General features: G+C 47.4%; 1 protein-coding gene across 4 annotated transcripts in view; it reads left to right on the top strand.

Moving 5' to 3' along the window:
* Positions 1 to 15368, top strand: part of MAP2K4 (mitogen-activated protein kinase kinase 4) — a 112457-nt gene extending 97089 nt beyond the window's left edge. For all 4 annotated transcript variants that reach the window (XM_067308153.1, XM_067308151.1, XM_067308152.1 and 1 more), the window contains 4 exons: positions 4130 to 4207; positions 5227 to 5375; positions 10707 to 10752; positions 12173 to 15368. In XM_067308153.1, the coding sequence (XP_067164254.1) occupies positions 4130 to 4207; positions 5227 to 5375; positions 10707 to 10752; positions 12173 to 12286 (387 nt within the window). In that variant the 3' untranslated portion in view covers positions 12287 to 15368. The remainder of the gene's footprint in view (positions 1 to 4129; positions 4208 to 5226; positions 5376 to 10706; positions 10753 to 12172) is intronic.
* The last annotated feature ends 3437 nt before the right edge of the window (positions 15369 to 18805 follow it).

Below are 18805 nucleotides of genomic sequence, written 5' to 3'. Positions count from 1 at the left end.
ATACCCTGCCTCTTTACACCATCAGCACATCCAGTGGTTGATCTCCATCTCAGCCATTTCCTTTCCTCATTTGCACTTGGCATTAGAAGGACATCTGGCAAGAGCCGAGTTTTGTCTGTATTTCTCGTTCCAGATCCCTGGAGTGTAACACACTGACTCTTCCTTCATTGGTGCTAATTGCTCCCATGTCATCCACATGGAAAATTCCCAGGATTCTTTCTGCTCTGAATTTAGACAGGATTTATTTTGGTCCATCCTGCCTTCCCTATAACTGTGCCACCACTGTCTAGGGCCAAGTGCCTGTTGCTACATCTGCACTCCTCTGCTTGGTCACAGTTGAAGGCTGCCCCTCTGTGGGTGCTTCAGACTAGAACATGCCAGCTCTGTCCCCACTGTAGACCTCAAGGATGCCCTATGGTGCCCAGAGATGTCTAGCCTGCTGAAAGACCTGGATGCTCTTTGAAGTGCCATCTACCTCTCTATCCCTGTAATGCACAGGCTTTTAGCACTTGAGCCCCTTCCCAAGATATCTGTTATCCATGCAGTCCCATAACTCATTGTGCTGCACAAAAAGCAATCATTTCTCCAGTCTGTAAACTTCTCTTGCCATCTCTCATGCTAATGCACCGCATTCCCTATAAATCTGTGATATAGGAGCCCTGACACTGGCAAGGCCACTATTGCCATAATCTCTGTAGCGTTGTAGTGGCCCTGTGCCATCTGGTCTTCAGTGGCAGCTTTCTGACATGCAGATGTCCTGGCAGCACTCAGGAGGTATGGCATGACCTGCTGTGCCAGGGCTGCAGAGAGGACATGCATTCCTCTCCGGTGTCCCCAACTGTCTGTACTGTAATTCCTCCAGTTTGCAGAGCCAGGTCACCCCCATTATTCCTGCATGCTGATGTCAATTATATTGGCTGAGCACACCATATTGGTGCATTAGAGGAAGTCTTTAATCACAAAGTGTTCCTGGTTCCTGTGAAGTGACTCTGTTTTTCATGGTGCGAGGGTACATACTGCCCACGGAATCCATCTTTTGTTGACCATGGTGGCCTGCAGCACAGCTTGTGTGTGGACAAAGGGAAGTCCTGTGCCCTGGAGACCCTTGGCAAGCTTGGCAGTCACCCCATGCTGTACCTCCGAAACCCTGGCAATAATGGCTGTTCATGTGGCCATTTTCATTATTTTAGCAGAGTCCTAGTGGCTGCAAATCCTCCTGCTTCCATTTCCCCACACATCTCCTGACTTGTTTGTGGTTTCCAGGTCTCTCCTCTGCCTCCTTGAAGTCAATTCCCTACTCTTCTCCATCTCCTTTTTCCAGACAGGGCACAAACAGGGGGAGCATAGTGTGAGGGAACACATAGTCTTCTCAAAGGATGTGATATCAGAGAACATTACAAGTGTACTTCGCTGTTGTCAAGAGTAGGAACCCTCACTGGTGATGAGGGTAAGCAAGGCAACATGCCAGCTCAGCAAGGCAAAGTCTTGTCACAGAACCTGGGAGACTCCTGGCGGAAGCTAGTGGTGCTGGCCAGGCAGTGATGCAACAGCTGCCTCACTATGCCCAAGTGACGCAGTGCAGTTACATCCTTGAGTAAGAGGTCACTGATGTTTGAGAAGCTGGATGTGGTGCTCCACAGACCTTTCTCTACTCCTTGACTGTCATGACCTACATGTTGTCTAGTGGATATCATCCTTCTGAGGGCTCAGATTACATACCCAAGCAGAGGAGGTGGTGTGATATCCTCACCTCCTTACGCTCAGATGTAGGGACCACCACACCCTCCACAGTCTCAGAGAGTGCCATGTGCTCTCTCAGAGCTGATGTGCTGAGGCATTTTCTGAAGAAAGAAGGAGCATTGGTGACATATCTGAAGGACAGGGTAGGGATAGGTTGATCTGCTCCTCTCCCTTGTCTCCTGCTACTGCTGGAACCAAGAGGGCAGGAGGAACATGCTGCCAGCGCCTGGCAGGAGTGGTTGGAGGGAAGAGGATGGCAGCGGAGAGCTTTACGCAGAGAGAGAGACCAGGGCTAGCGTTGTGGGGCTGCAATCACAGCAGTACAGTACAGTTAGAATGGGGTGTCCCATCGGGCTGGGATACAATTACTAGTAGCTGATGGAGTCAGGCTGTTCCTGTGTGATTGCTGCTCTGGGACCTGAGATCTGTGGACCAAGGAGGGAGCTGTGTGGGTACCTTAGGCAGAGCAGGCTATGGGAGGGTTGGGGGTCCAGCCTGCCGCCCATGGCATTGAGACAGGGAGGATAGACACAGCATTATCTATGAGTGTGATTTATGAGAGTTTCTGGAAGCACTTTTTCAGTGCAGGATTCTTCTGTAACCTTCTCTGTATGGGGGGACAAAGAAAGTGCCTGCCATGCCACATCTAATGCTGTTCTCTTGTTGATGCCATGTTCTTCTATCTGCCTTCCTACTGCTGGCATTTTCTGTTTGCTGTCTTTCTTGCAAATGTTTTGGACTGGTTGTTGAAATACATCACAGAGAGCATTTTGACTTCGAGAGAGGTTTAAGAGAGTTGAATTTTAATAATCATATCATTTCACATGTCATCTCACCAGGATTATTGAAAAGTCCGTAAAAGTCAGTATGGCAAAATCTAAGCCGTGATCTTAAGACCAAATGGAAGTCATAACCAAAGGGTAAGAATGAGAAGCAAAGTAATAGGCCTGGGAGGGTAGGAAAGGGCAGAGTGTCCAGGGCATGGCCTTTGGACCCAACCTGTTTCAATGTGGGCATTATAACTGGAAGCAAGGATGATAAAACACATCAGTGACATTGGGAAGGGAATATACCATGTACTGGACAAGGGGTAGTGGAAACAAGAAGGTTCTAGGAGAGGCCAAAGCAAGCTGGGACGTCCACTACCAGAGTGTAGAGCCACTTAAGCCTGATGGAAACTTGATCTCCCTTCTCTGTGTGGATATGTGTGGGTGGCAACCTGCACAAATTTCCTTGTTGGAGAAGAGCACGGTGATTCAGTGAATGGGAGAGATCTGGAAGCAGTCACAGCTGGGGCAGCTGTGTGCAAATGGTGGGCTGCAAAGAGGAAAGCAGGCAGCCTGAGAGAGCAACCAGAAATGCCATGCTTGTTTGGGGCCAGGAGGTACTGTATCATGCTGTGAGATTGAAGTAGCCTTCGTCACACACATGGTGGTCCAGTGGAAGACTGTGAATGCACTAAGGGGACTTGTTCATTACGTGGCATTCTTCAGCCTCCCTCTTTGTTAAGCACTGCAAAATTGCATGTAGCTTACAAAGCAAACAGTACTTCCATAGTATTTCAAGTACCTGATATTTTAGTATTTTACCATAATTCAGGTCTCTTTATCACTGTTGTAGTCCAAACTAAGTGAGGCCGTGTTTCTTTTGGCATCTTAATAATTACGTTTTTAATAAAAGGAGGCAGAATGAGGTTTTTCACAAAGATGATGTGCACTTGTGCACTCGCTCTGGATATGTCGTTCTTTGGTATAGATCATCCATGTCTAGCTCAGTATTGCTATCTAGAGAAGACTTTTTGAATGTCTGAAGACCCAGTAACATCACGACCTCTTAGTTGCCTTGCAGGGATACCTGAAAACTCACAGAGAAGAGTGGTTCTTAAAATGCATCTTTAATACCTCTTGAGGTTTAGCAACCAAAAAACAGTTGGGAAGAAGAGCTCTGATAGATGCTGCTAAACCTCAGTTCCCCGCACTGATGGATGAGATGATGTTTATTCGAGTTCATGCGGTTCCCTAGGGAGAACTCTGCTGCAAAAACAGAGAAAGCTAGACTTTATGTTAAAGAGATCTTGAGGTTAAACAAAACTAAACAAGTAGTAGAGAGTAATAATTATTGAGACACTTGCAAAAAAGGAAAAAAAAAGGAGTGGGCTGTGCTGAATATTGCCTTTGCAGATCACCTTTTAGACTAGACCTCCATCAAGTCAGTGTTTGATTCGTTAAGATGTTTCTCTGCTGGAGCTGGATGTCCTAGCAACAAGTTTGCCTCTAGAGACATGCCAGGCTTTGCCCAGGGGCACGTTAGAGTTTTTTCTAAGTTTGAAGATGCTTGTTGTTCCTTCCCGCACTGCACATTGTTTGACTAGTTCTTCTTCCTGTTTCAGCCTGAAAGGATAGATCCCAGTGCATCCAGGCAAGGCTATGATGTCCGCTCAGATGTCTGGAGCTTGGGAATTACATTGGTAAGTGAGTGGCATTTAAAGCCTCTGCTGCATGGTACTGTACTTTCCTAATGGGTAGCCTTAATGCCCTCTGCAGTGTAATGGAGTTGGTTGGTGTCAAATGCATGCATGAAGCAAAGCCCAGCCCCTCTGCTGTGAAGCATTTGCATGTTGTGATTGAAGTGGGCACCTCCTGGCTCATAAAGAATAGAATTCCTGTCAAGGCAGATGGCTCCCCTGAACCCCTGAGGATACGTTTAGCTGCAGCTATGTTTTGCAACAAAAGAGATGTGAACAGGGAAGATGGTAGAGGAGATTTTTTCTTCAAAATCTCAGATCAGAAAGGCTAGTGAGTATGGTGCTGCAGAATGGAGCACCTGGCCTCTGTAAAATAAGCCTGTGGTAGCCCTGGCTTCTAGTGTACTTTGGCTGTGCAGAAAGCTGCCGCTAATCCTGGATCTCAGCTGCTGATTCCTCTCTGGCTAACCACAGTACTGGTGGGTACGTGCATTGATAGTGTGAAAAAGTCATCCATTCCCAAGATGTTGAAGTTGAAGAGAAAACGGGAGCAATGAGTATGAGTCAGTAGCCTCTGTCAATGTGCTTTCTTTCCTGCTGGTGTTTTAAAATGATCGTTGTGTCAGTGTCCGTTTTCTCTAGTGATTGTAGGATGTTTGGGAAGGGACTGGAGAAGGATTTTGCCCTCCGACCTTTAAGCACCTTAATAAAAACATTGGTCCACTTTATAAATTCGGTAGAGGAGACACATTCACAGCATGCAAGTATGGCATAACCAGGTTAAATCTGGAGGTGTCTCTCTCCGTTGACTGTATAGGGAGACCAGGTTCCCAATGTAGGCACCAAAAATAGCTATTGAGTATAACTTCCCCCCATCTCTTCCTCATTTGAGCTTTGTATAGGGGATGGGAAAAGAATAAATTCCTCCCTTAGGGGTTTCTGGGGTACTTGTAGAGATTTTCGTATCCTAATTGAAATTCCCTTAGAGTAACCTAAGTGGTGTGGTTGCTGTCTTTTTGCAGTATGAGCTGGCCACAGGGCGATTTCCCTACCCCAAATGGAACAGCGTGTTTGACCAGTTGACACAAGTAGTAAAAGGAGACCCACCACAACTGAGCAACTCAGAGGAAAGGGAATTCTCCCCAAGTTTCATCAACTTCGTCAACTTGTGGTAAGTGTTTCCTACTTGAAGTACCTGGAATTCACTAGTTTTGTCATGGTCAGATATTTGGTAAGAGTCGCATGCCAAGCACTTCCTAGCTTAGTTTCACATGCCTGCACCAACATGAGGATGAAGACTGCTTGCATTTCACTTCTTTGGGAGGTGATGAGTGGAGGCTGAATGGCAGACCTTTGGATACTGTTCTTCAGAATAGGAATAAAGAGAAAACCTCTGAGAATCTGTGCTCAGAAGAGGCATGATAAGACCCATTGCATGACCGGGTGAGGGCCTGTCATGTGCAGCCTGTTCTTCGGTATGAAGCGGCCTTGTGACAGACCTGTTCTTTGCCTTTTCTTCTGCAGGCAGAAGCTTGAGACCCCAGGCAGTACTGTCTCATGGTTGTGCTGCAGGTCTATGTTAGTTTTCTCTTTTGCATAGCAAGGCCAGGAGGCCTTCCTTCCTGGTAGGAAGAGGTTCTGTTCAATGTAGTAAGTGTCAGGACCTGTAGCAGGTGGCCTGCTTGGTTGTTGGCTTCATATCTTGTGTCAAATCAAGACTGTCAGATCAAGACTGGAGATGCTTTTCTGAGAGGGCTGGACAGGGCCTCTGCAGTTTTGTCAGCCTTGGATGGGAAGCGTCCAGTTGTTTGCATGGCACCTACTTAGAGCAATCTGTCTGCCTGCCACATGTGCATGGTCCTGGTTAATTTAAGGACTGACTGTGAGTTTTCTGACTAAGCACTTTTCCATCACAGTGTAACACTTGATCTAAACTAATTTTGTTAACCTAGTGGTGAATCCTACAGGAGGTCCTTCAATGTGACCTGCATTCCTCTTCTGGGTCCTTCTGCTCTGAGAAAGACCTGCCAGGCTGATGGACAGCCCCAGGGCAGGGGTGTCTATCTCAAAGCTCTGTGACACAGGAAGACACAGCTCTAAACAATTTTTAACTTCATGGAGGTTTTGTTTCAGGATTTTCCATCCAATAGATATGCAAAAGGTGTGCTGGTTTGGGGTTTTTTTGTCTTTCAGAATTAGGAATTTTTATGGAACACTAGTTCTGACTTTCATCTGGCTGCAGGGAAGACCACCTCATTGTCTTTTGTCTGCAGAAAATAGGGCATCAAAATGGCTTGCTGCTCAAAAGAAATTTCTCTTTTTCAGTATGAAGACTGTGTGGTGTTTGATTAGAAAGTCAAAGTCACTTTCCTGTGTGCAGTACAAGCAGTAATTTCTTTCCTATATAGTTCTCCTTAGAGAATAAATATCGTTACAGAGTTCACAAAGCTAGGAGATTGCTCTCTTGCTTACAGACTCATGAGTTTGGCTCCGGAGGACCCAACAGAGGAACCTGTGTGACATCTCTCTAAACAGCAGCATCTTTGGCCTATGTATTTCATTGGCTTAATTCACATTTCCTGCCCATTTACCTCTTCCAGGGTCTATTGCTGTGGGACAGCCCCTGTGCACAGACCATGTGGCAGTTCCCAGTCTAATTCTGTTTTTTGTTTAATCTGGTTTTTCAAATAATCTGACTTCTGCCTGGAATATTTATGATGTGTCCATAGCAATACTGTAATAAATATTTTTCTTACTAACCTTTAGTTAAGCATAAACAATAAATGTTGGTGTTCCTTAGCAGACAGATGAATCTCCAAAAGGCTGTGGTTCTAGGTGATGGGCATAAATCTTGTGGACATTACTCTGCAAACTTTAATCTAATAATCTTTCTATTTTTGTGCGTTTAAGAGTCATGAAAAATGGAGAACAGAGTCCTACAGTGGCAGTCACATGGCAGTTTGAATTTTGACGTTGCTGCCTGCTCACTCTGATAGATCAGTGAGAAAAGGATATTGCTGATAAAGTTAAAACTTAAAAGCTGTGAAAGCTTGGGTGGAACATTTTTCCCCTCCTGCCCACCTCCCTGTGTTCTTTAGATGCCTAAACTCACGTTCATCCTGGACCTGTTTACAGAATTAAGCTTACTGCTTCAGAGTTTGCAAAGTATCCAAGCTCTGTTTCTGGCTATTTGGAGCTTCATGCTGGCAGCTGCAAAGTTAGTACTTGCAGGAAGAGCTGTGAGATCCAGAATGCCTGGGAAGGAGATTAGAGGTTCCATCAAAAGAGTCGTACAGCACTTGATGCTCCAAATGGCCATTCCAGACCCACAGCTTCACATCAAGCTCGAAAAAAAAGATTTCTAGATCTGTTTTATGAACATACACATGGAAATTTCAGAACGAAACTTGGACTATGAGCTGAAGTTCTGAATAGTTACATTTAAGGCATTGTGAGGAGCACATTTAAACCCCCAGAGATCAGTAAAGGAATAGCTACTGGATAGCAAAAGTTTGAAGTGAGGATGCTTGCACAGCAGCAATGGGACTTCTGCTCTCTCTGTGTCTGTGCAGCTCCGCAGTCAGGTCACAGGACAGAGAAGAGCCAAGCATGTACCGTAGTCACCCTCTCTTTCTCTGAATAATTTGTGGCCACACTGTGGTCGTGCCTTAGCTTGAAAGAGATCCTTCTAGAATTCATGTGGATAGAAATGCTGCTGTTGGAAATTAGGTTTAACTCACCTAGTTTAGGCAAGACACTACATCCTCCCACATCCTACTGCCCCCCCATCTAACTCTGGCATTCTCAGCATGACTTCCTCAGAGCTCTGCAGAGATACCTGCTGGCTCGGAAATGGTGGTCCTCATGGCAGCGTTGGAGGAGCCCTCTCCTCGAGCTGTCTCTCTCCCCACCTCCTTTTCCCCATGACTGGGAGGCTGCTGAGTGCCTCTGCAAACACTGTTACTTGCACCCTATGCCCAGTGTGACACGGAGGGAAAAGCTGGGTGTGAGTGCAGCAGTCCAGCTGAGGTGTCTTTGCCAGGATGGATGAGCAAGAAAATAATAACAATCTGAAACATTCAAATAAGAGCAGAAGATGATCCCTTCTGTGCGTTCCCCCAAAAGATGCTCTCAAGCCTTAGTTTCATCCCTGTCCTCTCTCTTCCCTGTGATTGTAACTCTCAAGGTGACTGTGTGTCGCCTTGCTGAGCCCCTTCCCGCTCAAGGCCCTGCCGTGGCACCGCACTGCACCCTCTTTTCTTCTCCAGTCACTCCACTGGGCACAGCAGGACTGCAGCTCGCAGCCTCACGTGCAGGGCGTCGCGGGACTGCAGGGACATGCAACCAGCTCTGCGTCCCGTGCTTAGCGTGCCAGAAACCTGCCAGGCCTGTGCCCTTCCTTGCTGTGGGCTCATCCCTCCTCTTTGAAGGTGGCACCATCACCTCTGAACTCGTCACCTCAGACTCACTGAGGCAATAGTGAGAAATGAGCGTGAGCTGTGTTCCAGCGGTTGGCTGGAGGGAGCAATGGATGGTGCCCTGGGCACCCTTGGCCTGGCTAGAGAGGGGCCAAGGGCCCTGGAGTCAGGGGAGGACGTCTCCAGTTAGCCCGTGAATCCTCTTGGCTCTCAGTCACTCGGCCGGGAGGTCTGTGAGGGCTCCAGGATTGCAGATGGGCCCGCCTTGCCACCCAGGAGAGGGGAGCTGGTTAGCCCAGGCACAGTGGCAGGCCTGGTGCCCTGGGTTTGCCCCGCTGTGCCTACCAGGCATGCGCCATGGCCAGCAGCTCTGCAGAAGCCAGTCTGGGCCTGCTGGGACCTGATCCCCAGTACCTCCATCATGTGTCCCCACGGCAGTCCCCTGCGCCAGCTCTCGGAGGGGCTGTGTTTGTCTCCTCAGGTACTCTGGAGCAGCCGCTGTCACCCCAGACATCTCCCTAGGCACCCCACCCCATCTGTGTCCTCCTTACCTGCTGCAGGTTTTCTTCGTGGCCTTTGCTGCCACCTGCTGTCCCCACCATGGTCTGGGTTATGACCCAACCCATGGTGGCCCAGTCCTTAGGCTGGCTGTCTCCTTGCACTAGGAACCAGGCAGCAGATGGGATCATCCCAGTGCTGATGGCTTTTGGGACACAGCGCCGCTGCTGCTGTGCCTGCCTGGATGAGCCCCTCATCCAGCAGGGGATGTTCTCCAGCTTGGCATCCCTCTTCCTCACACCCATCTGTAAGGCCCATTATCTGGTACCCTGCAGGGCACCTTCTGCCTTCCCACAGGGAAGGTGCCCTGTGGCCATGGCAGCGGTGTGGGGCTGCTTTCAGGGCAGTGCTCAGAAGCAAACGTTCTGTCTCACTTTGGGCTGAGCCTTTTGCATTGGGCCTCGAGGGCCAGCTGCTCCTGCCACAGTGCAGACGGGCTTTGTCTCTCGTAGCACAGGAACCTGCTCCACGGTGGTGCTGGGTACATCCAACACATTACACAGAGCCTGGCTCTGGGTGTCTGGTTGATGAAGGCAGAGTCTTAATGGGAGCAGGGCTTAATCAAGCCTGCTGTTCCTGAAGAGCTGCCACTGAGGCTGTGCTCCCAGAGCCAGAGAAGCAGAGTCCAGAGTCCCATCCTGATAGCCACCCAAAGCTGCCACCCTCACAGGCCTGGGAGAAGGTGGCAACCAGCAGCTGCAGCTTTGTGTGGGCGAGACAGAGAAAGGATTAAGGGGAGGTGGAGTGGAGCTAGGGCAGCATGACAGGCTCTTCTTCTCTTAGCCAGAGGGACTCATCTGCTATCGCCATGCTGCTCTCCTAATCTCTCCCGGTTACACCAGCGATTGCCTCTTCCAGCTGCCCTCCTTTGTCTCTTCCTGGAGGTTGTGGCTCACTCAGCTCTGGATGTGCCAGATGTTCACCAGTGCTCTGGATGAGCCGGCCTGGGGCCTGGGAGCCTGGACGTATCATTGCAGATTGGTTCATCTGTCTTCTGAGTATTACAGCTCCATTCCTGCCTGCACACATGCCAAGAGGAATGTGTTGTGTCTGTGTTTCCCCGAGAAGAGTATGTGCTCCCTGGCAGGCAGCGTCCAGTCTCCTCTGCATGTGCGCCATGCTGCCCTCCTGGCTGGAAAGCAGGCCGGAGTCGCCAATTGCTGCTATCTGAAAACTCCAGTTACGCTGAAGTCAAACCTGTTTCCATATTGAGGCAGCAGCAGTCGTGATGGGGTTTTAGCTTGCAGCTCTCTGTCTCCAGCAGGATTTGGTGATGGTCATGGGATTTAGGCTTTTGCCAGCACCTTCAGTCATGTGGGGAGGAAGGGACTCCATGTGGTGACTCACAGTATGAAAAGTATGTTTATTTCAGGAGCCAAATTCCTGGACTTGAATGGCTTGGCCGGCTGTGAATCACAGTGTGACAGCAGTGAAATCAATTTCTTATCCTGTAAAAAACTAATATTTAATGTCTGTAGTGACTTCCTAAGTCTGCCTCTTCCTAATTCTCTTTCTGCTTTCTTTAGCCTTACAAAGGACGAGTCCAAAAGGCCAAAGTACAAAGAGCTTCTGGTGAGTGCAAAGCATGGCTGACTGTGCCAGCTGTTACGACTGTGCAGTGGAGCTGGGTTGCACATCTGGGGTAGCTCTGTGTTTTCTCAGATGATCAAGGCAGAGTGTCCGTTTCCACAGCCTTAGGGAAAACACTGCCTTGATGCCATTGTCCCTGGCCGTATGTGGTTTGTGATTATTAGTGTCTGTACATAAACACCCACTTGGTTTTAGGAGATCAGCACACACAGAAATGCCAAGTTCCAGTGGATTAACTAACTGGACTTGGCTAGCCTGTGTGATCATTGAAGTGCACAGGCTCAGGCAAAAGTTAGATTTGCCCTACAAATTCTGCCTTTGCTTGAGATCCTGTCATCTACACTCAGAAGCATTGTCAAATTGCTGGCAAACATGTAAATGTAGACATATAAATGCTTCCAATACACCAGCCACACAATGAGGTTGTAAGTGTACAGGCAAAACTGCGTCCTGAAAGAGGACAACACAGTGTACTGGAACAGGAATCAGCAGAGCCTGTGATGGTGGGGTCCTGAAGGAGGGAACTCACAGGGGCTAATGGTTGGATAAGTCACACCTAGCAATCACACCTCTTCAAGGAGCTCTGGGCAGCTGGAAGCCACCTCTTCAGGGGAGATGCAAAACCATGTCCTGAAGTCCCTGATGGTGGTGGTGTGATATGAAAGGAATCTGCCTTGTGTGCTGGCCCCATTTCACATTGATCAATGGCATTCTGTCTGCCAAAATTCCCTCAGTAGTTTCAGCATGCCAACCTGCTTCCACTCCTTGGTCTTTTATCCCAGGGCAGCGAGTGTGGAACCCAAGATTTGAAACAGAGGTGGTTTGGGAAAGTAGCAGGATAGAGAGCAGAAAGCACATCCGGACCAGGGTGCCATAAGCAGAACAGTCCCTGCCTAGAGTCACCTTGTCATTTCCTAGCTGCTCTGAGTTGGGTCCAGCCTGAACAGCTTCATGTGCAGAGCAGAGGATTGAGGTTCAGGACAGCTGGGTTTGGGACCTGGCCTGCTGTTTGACCTCCACAGGTCACTCCTGTCACTCCTGTCTCCCCATTGCTGAAGAGACTGATGACGAAATCTCTCTTGAAAGTATTTTAGCAGATGTCCATGAACCGTGTTACAAAAGAGCCAGGTGCTGCTAATACTGCACCCTTGCTGTGTCCAGTTCAGCAGGTCCTTAGCCTCATGGATGCTTGTCCAAAGCTAGCTCTGGAAGTACAGCTCTCTGCATTGCACATTTAATTCCCCTTTTGTAAACACCATGGGCAAGGCTGTCCTACGGTCCTACAGTTACCACTGAGTCCTGTGTTCTTGAGTCAGTCAAATCATATGCTAAACTTTTAACTGGGGGAGCCAATATGTATCACTAAGGTGAAGTAACCTTGTTGTTTCTTATCTGATTCCAGAAACATCCCTTCATTCTGATGTATGAGGAACGCACAGTGGATGTTGCATGCTATGTTTGTAAAATCCTGGATCAAATGCCAGCAACTCCCAGCTCTCCAATGTACGTCGATTGATATTGCTGCTACATCAAACTCTAGAAAAAGGGCTGAGAGAAAACAAGCTGTAAAGAATTTTCATCACATATTGCAGTGTTTTTAATGCTCGCCCAGACACCATGTGCAATAATATTGGTGTTATTTCCATCCTGTCTGTATACTGTTGTCACATATAAAGTGCATCCCTGTAATACCTGATCACACAGTGTTAGTGTTGGTCAAAGAGAGACCTCATCTTGCTCTTTTGTGGACATATTCATGAAATGTGGAAATAAGTACATTTATTTGTTGACCGTGATTGGATAGCACCTAAAATTCATTTCTAGACTCGAAACTTGGAGACTTCTCAGCAGCTACTGGAAAGATTTTTCTCTCAAACTCTTCCAATTGTTGTTTCAAGTAATAATAAAAAGCAAACAAACAAAAGTTAGGCGTTGTCTGTCTGAACATTAAGAGACTTTGCCTGGAGGGAGAAGAACTTGCTTAACCAACGAGATACTTTGCCTTCTGGAGCTAGAAAGGCAAAGGAGAATTTTATTCTTCACAAAGTGCAATAGATTTACTGCTATGAAATTCTGTTGCTTTACAGTCGCAGTGTACTTTCTGGGGACAGTGTGCTCAGCTGAACTTCCTGTTAAAGAGAGATCATGTTAAATATAGTGAATATGTCTTTACCAAAAATATGTTGCGTTGAAAGAGGCTAACATTAAAATATTCAGAGATGGGACATAATGTATTCTTCTCTCCTTTTACCAAGCCAGCCACTCTTCACTCTAACTAGGTGTCCTGTAAACTGTTACCTGGTAAGATAAGACCTTTGACCTGAAGAATTATTAAACTACTCGATTGAATTTAACCTGCTTGTGACCTGATTTATAGCTGCACAGTGCTCACCAGCTGGCTTTGCTTTGACTTCGACAAGTGCAGTTCACAAAGTCTGCAGCTGTTTTAATGAGCCACAAATGAATGTCTGTGATTTCTAGTCGATGTTTATCGTTCTCTTCACTGTCCTGAGCCCTGATGCTAGCACCTCTTCACAGACCCCAGGCCTAGCCCAGCAACACTGCCACTTACCAGCCTAGTATATCTTACAAGATAAATCTCAGCATTTCCTTCTGTCTACTTCAAGTAGGATCGTGGGGATGTTCCCCCACCCACACCACTTTGGGGCTCTGTGGCTAGTTGCATTGCTGCAAATATGAGATACTGCTTTGCTTGTTGGAAACCTTGTTCATCTTCTCCTGGGTATATTTACCCTCTTTTGTGACCCTGAGTAGCTCTTGTTACTGTTCCTCAGAGTAAACCTCACTAAGATTGTTTGGTGCAAGGTGGTAGAAATGGTGGTAAAAATCTTTTTTTTTTTTTTTTTAATTTGGCATCTTTTTCAAAGCTGAATTTTTCATGGAAATAGTTTTTTTTCCCCAAAAATATTGCAATATCAAACATTTAGTAATGTACCAGTGATGACATGGGGCCTGTGGACACTGTGGCTTCCAGTATATCATTTTGAGTTGACTAGCTTGGGCACTTGGTAGAACTTTATCAATATTGGAACAACTAACTGTCAAAGCCCTGCAAGCAAAACTGGATGCAGGACACAAAGACGTGATAGGAGTGAAAACACAACGGTACTGGCAGGATTTCTGTGGAAGGTGCTTCCCACTTTGAAACCAATGCTACCAAATGAAAAACCGGGCTGATGTGAAAGCACTGGAGAACACCTCACTCGCATCGCTGCTCTAGCTGCTCAGCTGAGAAAGCAGAAAGCCAAGGCAGTGCTCGTGTGGATTCTTGGCATTTCTCTGGCCACTTGTATGATGCCCTCTTATACAACCTTGTAGTAGCGTGTCATCTCCAGCTTGGCTGTCTGGAGCCGTTCCTGTCTGACATTGCAGGCAGAAGGGAACAGCTGATATCCTGTGGGACATAGAGTGCCCTCAGCTCCTGCTTAGCTGGACACCAAGCAGTTTGTAGTGCCTGACAGCTTGGGCCCTTCACGAATTATGTTCCTAAAGGTCTGTTTGTCAGATGAGACAGTCTCTAAAGTCTTCCCAAGATGGACAAAGCAGAATTCTCTGAAGTAACTAGTCATTCTCAGCAGCCCTGATTAATCATGTAGCAACATGGAAGTATTAGTCAAACGAAATATGTGGTATCTAAATATCTAATATCAAAAGTAGTAATTCTTCCCAGAGCCCCTTAGCCTCAGAAAACTCAACTTTTCCTTGACTTGGCAAATCCCAATAGCTGTTGATTCATCTCACCAACTCCCAGCCACCTATAATGTAGTATCAGGCACTAGTGAATTTTACAAGGTGCTGACTAGGCTGAGTAAAGATAGACTGTATAAAGAAAGACATACTCAGAGGTGCTCTGCCCTTGTTCCCGTCTTTCAGACATTAATGGTTGATTCACAACTTCTCTCTGATGACAGTGGCAGGCCAGATAGCTTTTAGAGGGCTAACACTAGGAGAGATGAATTCTCCCCAGAATCTGTTTCCTTCCACTACAAGCAACAGTCTTGCCCTGCTCATCCAGTGCGTCTTGGAGTCTGTTCTCCACTGCCAACCCCACCATTAGCTCATCTTTAGCAGGGCAATTAATTTGCTTTCAACTGATGGGAAATGGAAACCAGAAGCTTTGCACTCCCGGTATCAAAGTCAGGTTTGGAATGTGCTGTGGCATGGATGGGTATACAGAAAGGCAGGTCTAGCGTATTAAGTATAGATTATTATAAACTATTAAGGGTGCAACATTTATTACAATGTATCTTTATTAAAAAAAAGTATATAGTGTTCAGAAGCTGTGAAAATAGTGTAAGAACTGTACATTGTGAACTCTGGTTATTTTTTTCTTCTTGTACCATAGAAAAATGTATAAAAATTATCAAAAAGCTGATGTGCAGGGATGTTGCCTTATTGTCTGTAAAATGGAGCTCAGGAACATAACTGCTTCAAAGAGCTTCAGAATATTTTATCCAATATCCTGGTTTGACTTCCTCCTCTATATAAGATATTATACATGGAATCAGAGTGTTTATGTAATAGTTCTATCCTTTTGCCTGCAGGTCAGTTGTAATAAAACTAGGATGAGACTGTGACCTTGTTATTTTCATTTTGTAAGGTCAGACATAAATGAGAAGATTCATTAAAAGTTGTTGAAATACCTGACTTCCAGGCCCTTCCTGCAGGTGGAGGTGGCTTGGCAGGAGAGAAGCAACCTTCAGTTAGAAACTGCTTATGCTAAATTAAAAAGAAAAAAAAAAAAATCAGGGAGAGCTGGATGTATTTTCTTTCTCTGGAAGATTGCTGAGAATTCAGCAGCTCCTCTCTGCTCTTGGGTGCCTCTAAGATCAGCCCTGCTTGCTGCACAGAGAGCTCTGATGGGATCTGGTGGCTCAGGATACTCACCCCTGTGAGGAGGGCAGGTGGCTGTGCCCACAGACTGGGGACAGGGCAGCTGCGACCTCTTGCCAGGTAGAAGCTGATACTCCCAGCCTTACATGCTTCTTTCTTTTTGCAAGATCGATGACTGTCTGCAAAGTCCAGACAATCTAAGAGGACCTAGAGCTGGGCAAATCCCACCACCAGGCCTCCTGGTTTTGGGACAAGTGTCTGTCCTGCCCGGAAGCCATGGAGGCCTTGGACACTGTTCAGACAGGTGGCTGGCTCAGCATAAGTGGACCTCAGAAATCTTACTAGGAAAGAAGGCAATGTCAGGACAGAGTGACCGGCTGTGAATGTCTGCAATGCTCAAACTGGCTTGATGGGACTGCCCCAGGAGTGCAGGATTCAGAGAGGAGGAGAGCCAGAGCATCCTGGCAGGCACCACTGGTCATACCACAGTTTAGGACCAGAAGTACTTATGAATAGGTGAAGTAACCTGATATTGACTCTTGCAGTGTCTCTTCATTTTGAGGGTGAGAATTTTGTCAGGAGAAGGAAAGGTGGAAAATGGAGCCGAAGAAACTATTGCTGCACAGAGATTCACAGAGTGAAAGGTTAGAGGTGGTTGAATTCTGTCAGTTGGTGTAGATTCAGTGTTTCCACCATATCAAGGTTTCTCTGCAAGGTTCCTGTCCCGAGCACAATTCTTCGGACTTTTTTGGACCACTTTTGGACCCATCTTCAGCCAGCACCCAAGATTCCTGATTCACCGAGCTCCAGGCACAAGACAAAATCCAGAGAGATGCTGGGAAAAGAGTCTTTATCTGTTGGGCAGACCCTGGAAGATCTGTCTCCTCACCTCACAAGTCCTTATTCCATGAATCTGAGCTGCTCTGGGAGTCTGTTCCTTTTGCACCACGACTTCCCTTTGCATGCTGCATTTGTTCTCAAGGAAGCAATCACAGCTGATATGAAGAAGCTGAAAGAAGTTGGTGGATATATGAGAGTCCACCTGCCCATCCTAATACTGGCTATTCCCATGCTCTGCAGGATGCAGAGCTAGAAGATTCCCTCTAGCCTCTCTCTTCCCCTGCCATTGTGTGACATGTAAAAGGGACTGTTACTTGTGGCTATTTCAGTTCCTCTCAGCTGCCCTGTTGAGCTGATGCTCAATTTTTCTTTTCAGACTCTTTATCCTTGCCCATTTGGACTTTTACAGCCTTCACTGAGGACTCCTGTTGTCACTGTGTCACTGCTGAGGGTGGCATATCAACCTTCCGATCCACATCCCACATGCCTCTACTGTCTCAGATAGATAGGATCCATACCTGACCAGTACCACTGTTTCTTCTGCTTTGACCACTCTGGCATTCCTTGCTTGAATAAGCATAGATGGCTTTCTTCAACCCCAGAGCTGGAAGTCCTCCTGTGGCCAGCAAGACCAGGTCCATATTGCTTGGGTCTGACCTCAGCTCCTCCAAAGGTTTTCAGTGCTGAAAGGTGACCAACAGATCCCTACCTATCTCATTTTTTCTGAATGGTTCTGACAGAACCAGTTGCTGTGGAGTCTGCTGAGACAGGCCCTTCAGCACTCATTCTCCCTGGCATGTCTCCTTCTAGCCAAGCTAAAACAGACTTTCTACAGGGTCATGCTCTCCCTGCCAGCATCAGTTCATCAAGTGGCAGCTTCATCTGCCTCAGTGCTATCTTGCCACCACTGGCACTACCCCACTCTCCAATTTAATATCAGGGCCTGGTCTGAAGCCTCCAGCTGCTCCTTCATCCCCATTCCTGGTGCTCCTGGGAGCATCAGGCCTGAGAACCCCATGGGCTCATAAGACAGTGACGGCAGTGGCAGATGGAGTATGCAGTGCTGCCACCGTGGTGCTCCCAGGGCCTTTGAGGCCTCTGTCTCAGAGTCACCTCTTCCTATTGCTCCTTCTCCAGGGTTAAGCTGGGTCCGGCAGCTCTCTGCTGTGCCTCAGCCCTGATCCAAACAGCTTTTCTGGTGTGAACACAAAGAATTGTCTTATTATTTGTCTTGGGAAAAGCCATCTGTTCTCTTCATGAACTAGGCTGTGGAGACCAGGAAACCAGGCCAAGCTGCTATGGGACCAAAGGACCTTTTAGGGAATCCTTTGGAGAGAAGCCAACTCTTTCCTCATGCCTTTCTGTGAGAGGCTGAGGCTTGCCAAGGTTGAGGCATCACTTGCCATTCTCCAAGTCCCCTCAGGACTTCTTGCTTGTCATGATACCCCACACAAAGAATCACACATATGAGAGATGCTCCAGTCCCTTAATCATCTTAGTAGCCCCCTGTAGGACTTGTTCCGGTAGTTCCACATCTCCGGGCTGCACACAGGACTCCAGGTGTGACCTCACCAGGGCTGAGTAGAGGGGAAGGATCACTTCCCTCAACCTGCTGACAATGCTTCTCCTAATGCAGCCCAGGATACCATTGGCCTTCTTTGCCAAAAGGGGACATTACTGGCTTATGGTCAGCTTGTTATTTGGCAGGACTCCCAGGTCCTTCTTTGCAAAGCAGCTTTCCAGCCAGTCGGACCCCAGCCTGCACTGGTGCATGGGGTTATTCCTCCATAGGTCTTTCCACTTCCCTTTGTTGAGCTTCATGAGGTTCCTGTCTGCCCATTTCTCCAGCCTGTCAAGGTCCCTCTCAGTGACAGCACAACCCTCTGGTGTATCAGCCACTCCTCCTAGTTTTGTACCATCAGCAAACTTGTGAGGGTGCACTCTGTCCCATCATCCAGGTCATCAGTGGAGATGTTAAACAGTACTGGACCCAGTAGTGACCCTTGGGGGACACCATTAATTACTGGCCTCCAACTAGACTTCACACCACTGATCACAATCCTCTGAACCTGGCAGTTTGGCCAGTTTTCAGTCCACCTCACTGTCTGCTCATCTAGCCGTACTTCCTCAGCTTGCCTATGAACATATTATGGGAGACGTAGCCTTACTGAAGTCAACATAGACAACATCCAGTGCTCTCCCCTCATCTAAGCAGACAGTCATTCCATCGTGGAAGGCTACGATGATTTCCCCTTCGTGAACCCATGCTGGCTCTTCCCGATCACCTTGTCCTTCATGTGCCTGGAAATGGTATTCAGAATTAGCTGTTCCGTTACCTTCC

Source organism: Apteryx mantelli, chromosome 19 (assembly GCF_036417845.1).
Source record: "Apteryx mantelli isolate bAptMan1 chromosome 19, bAptMan1.hap1, whole genome shotgun sequence".
Lineage (NCBI taxonomy): Eukaryota > Metazoa > Chordata > Aves > Apterygiformes > Apterygidae > Apteryx > Apteryx mantelli.
Note: the sequence above shows the minus strand (reverse complement) of the source record. Positions and strands in the feature narration are given on the sequence as shown.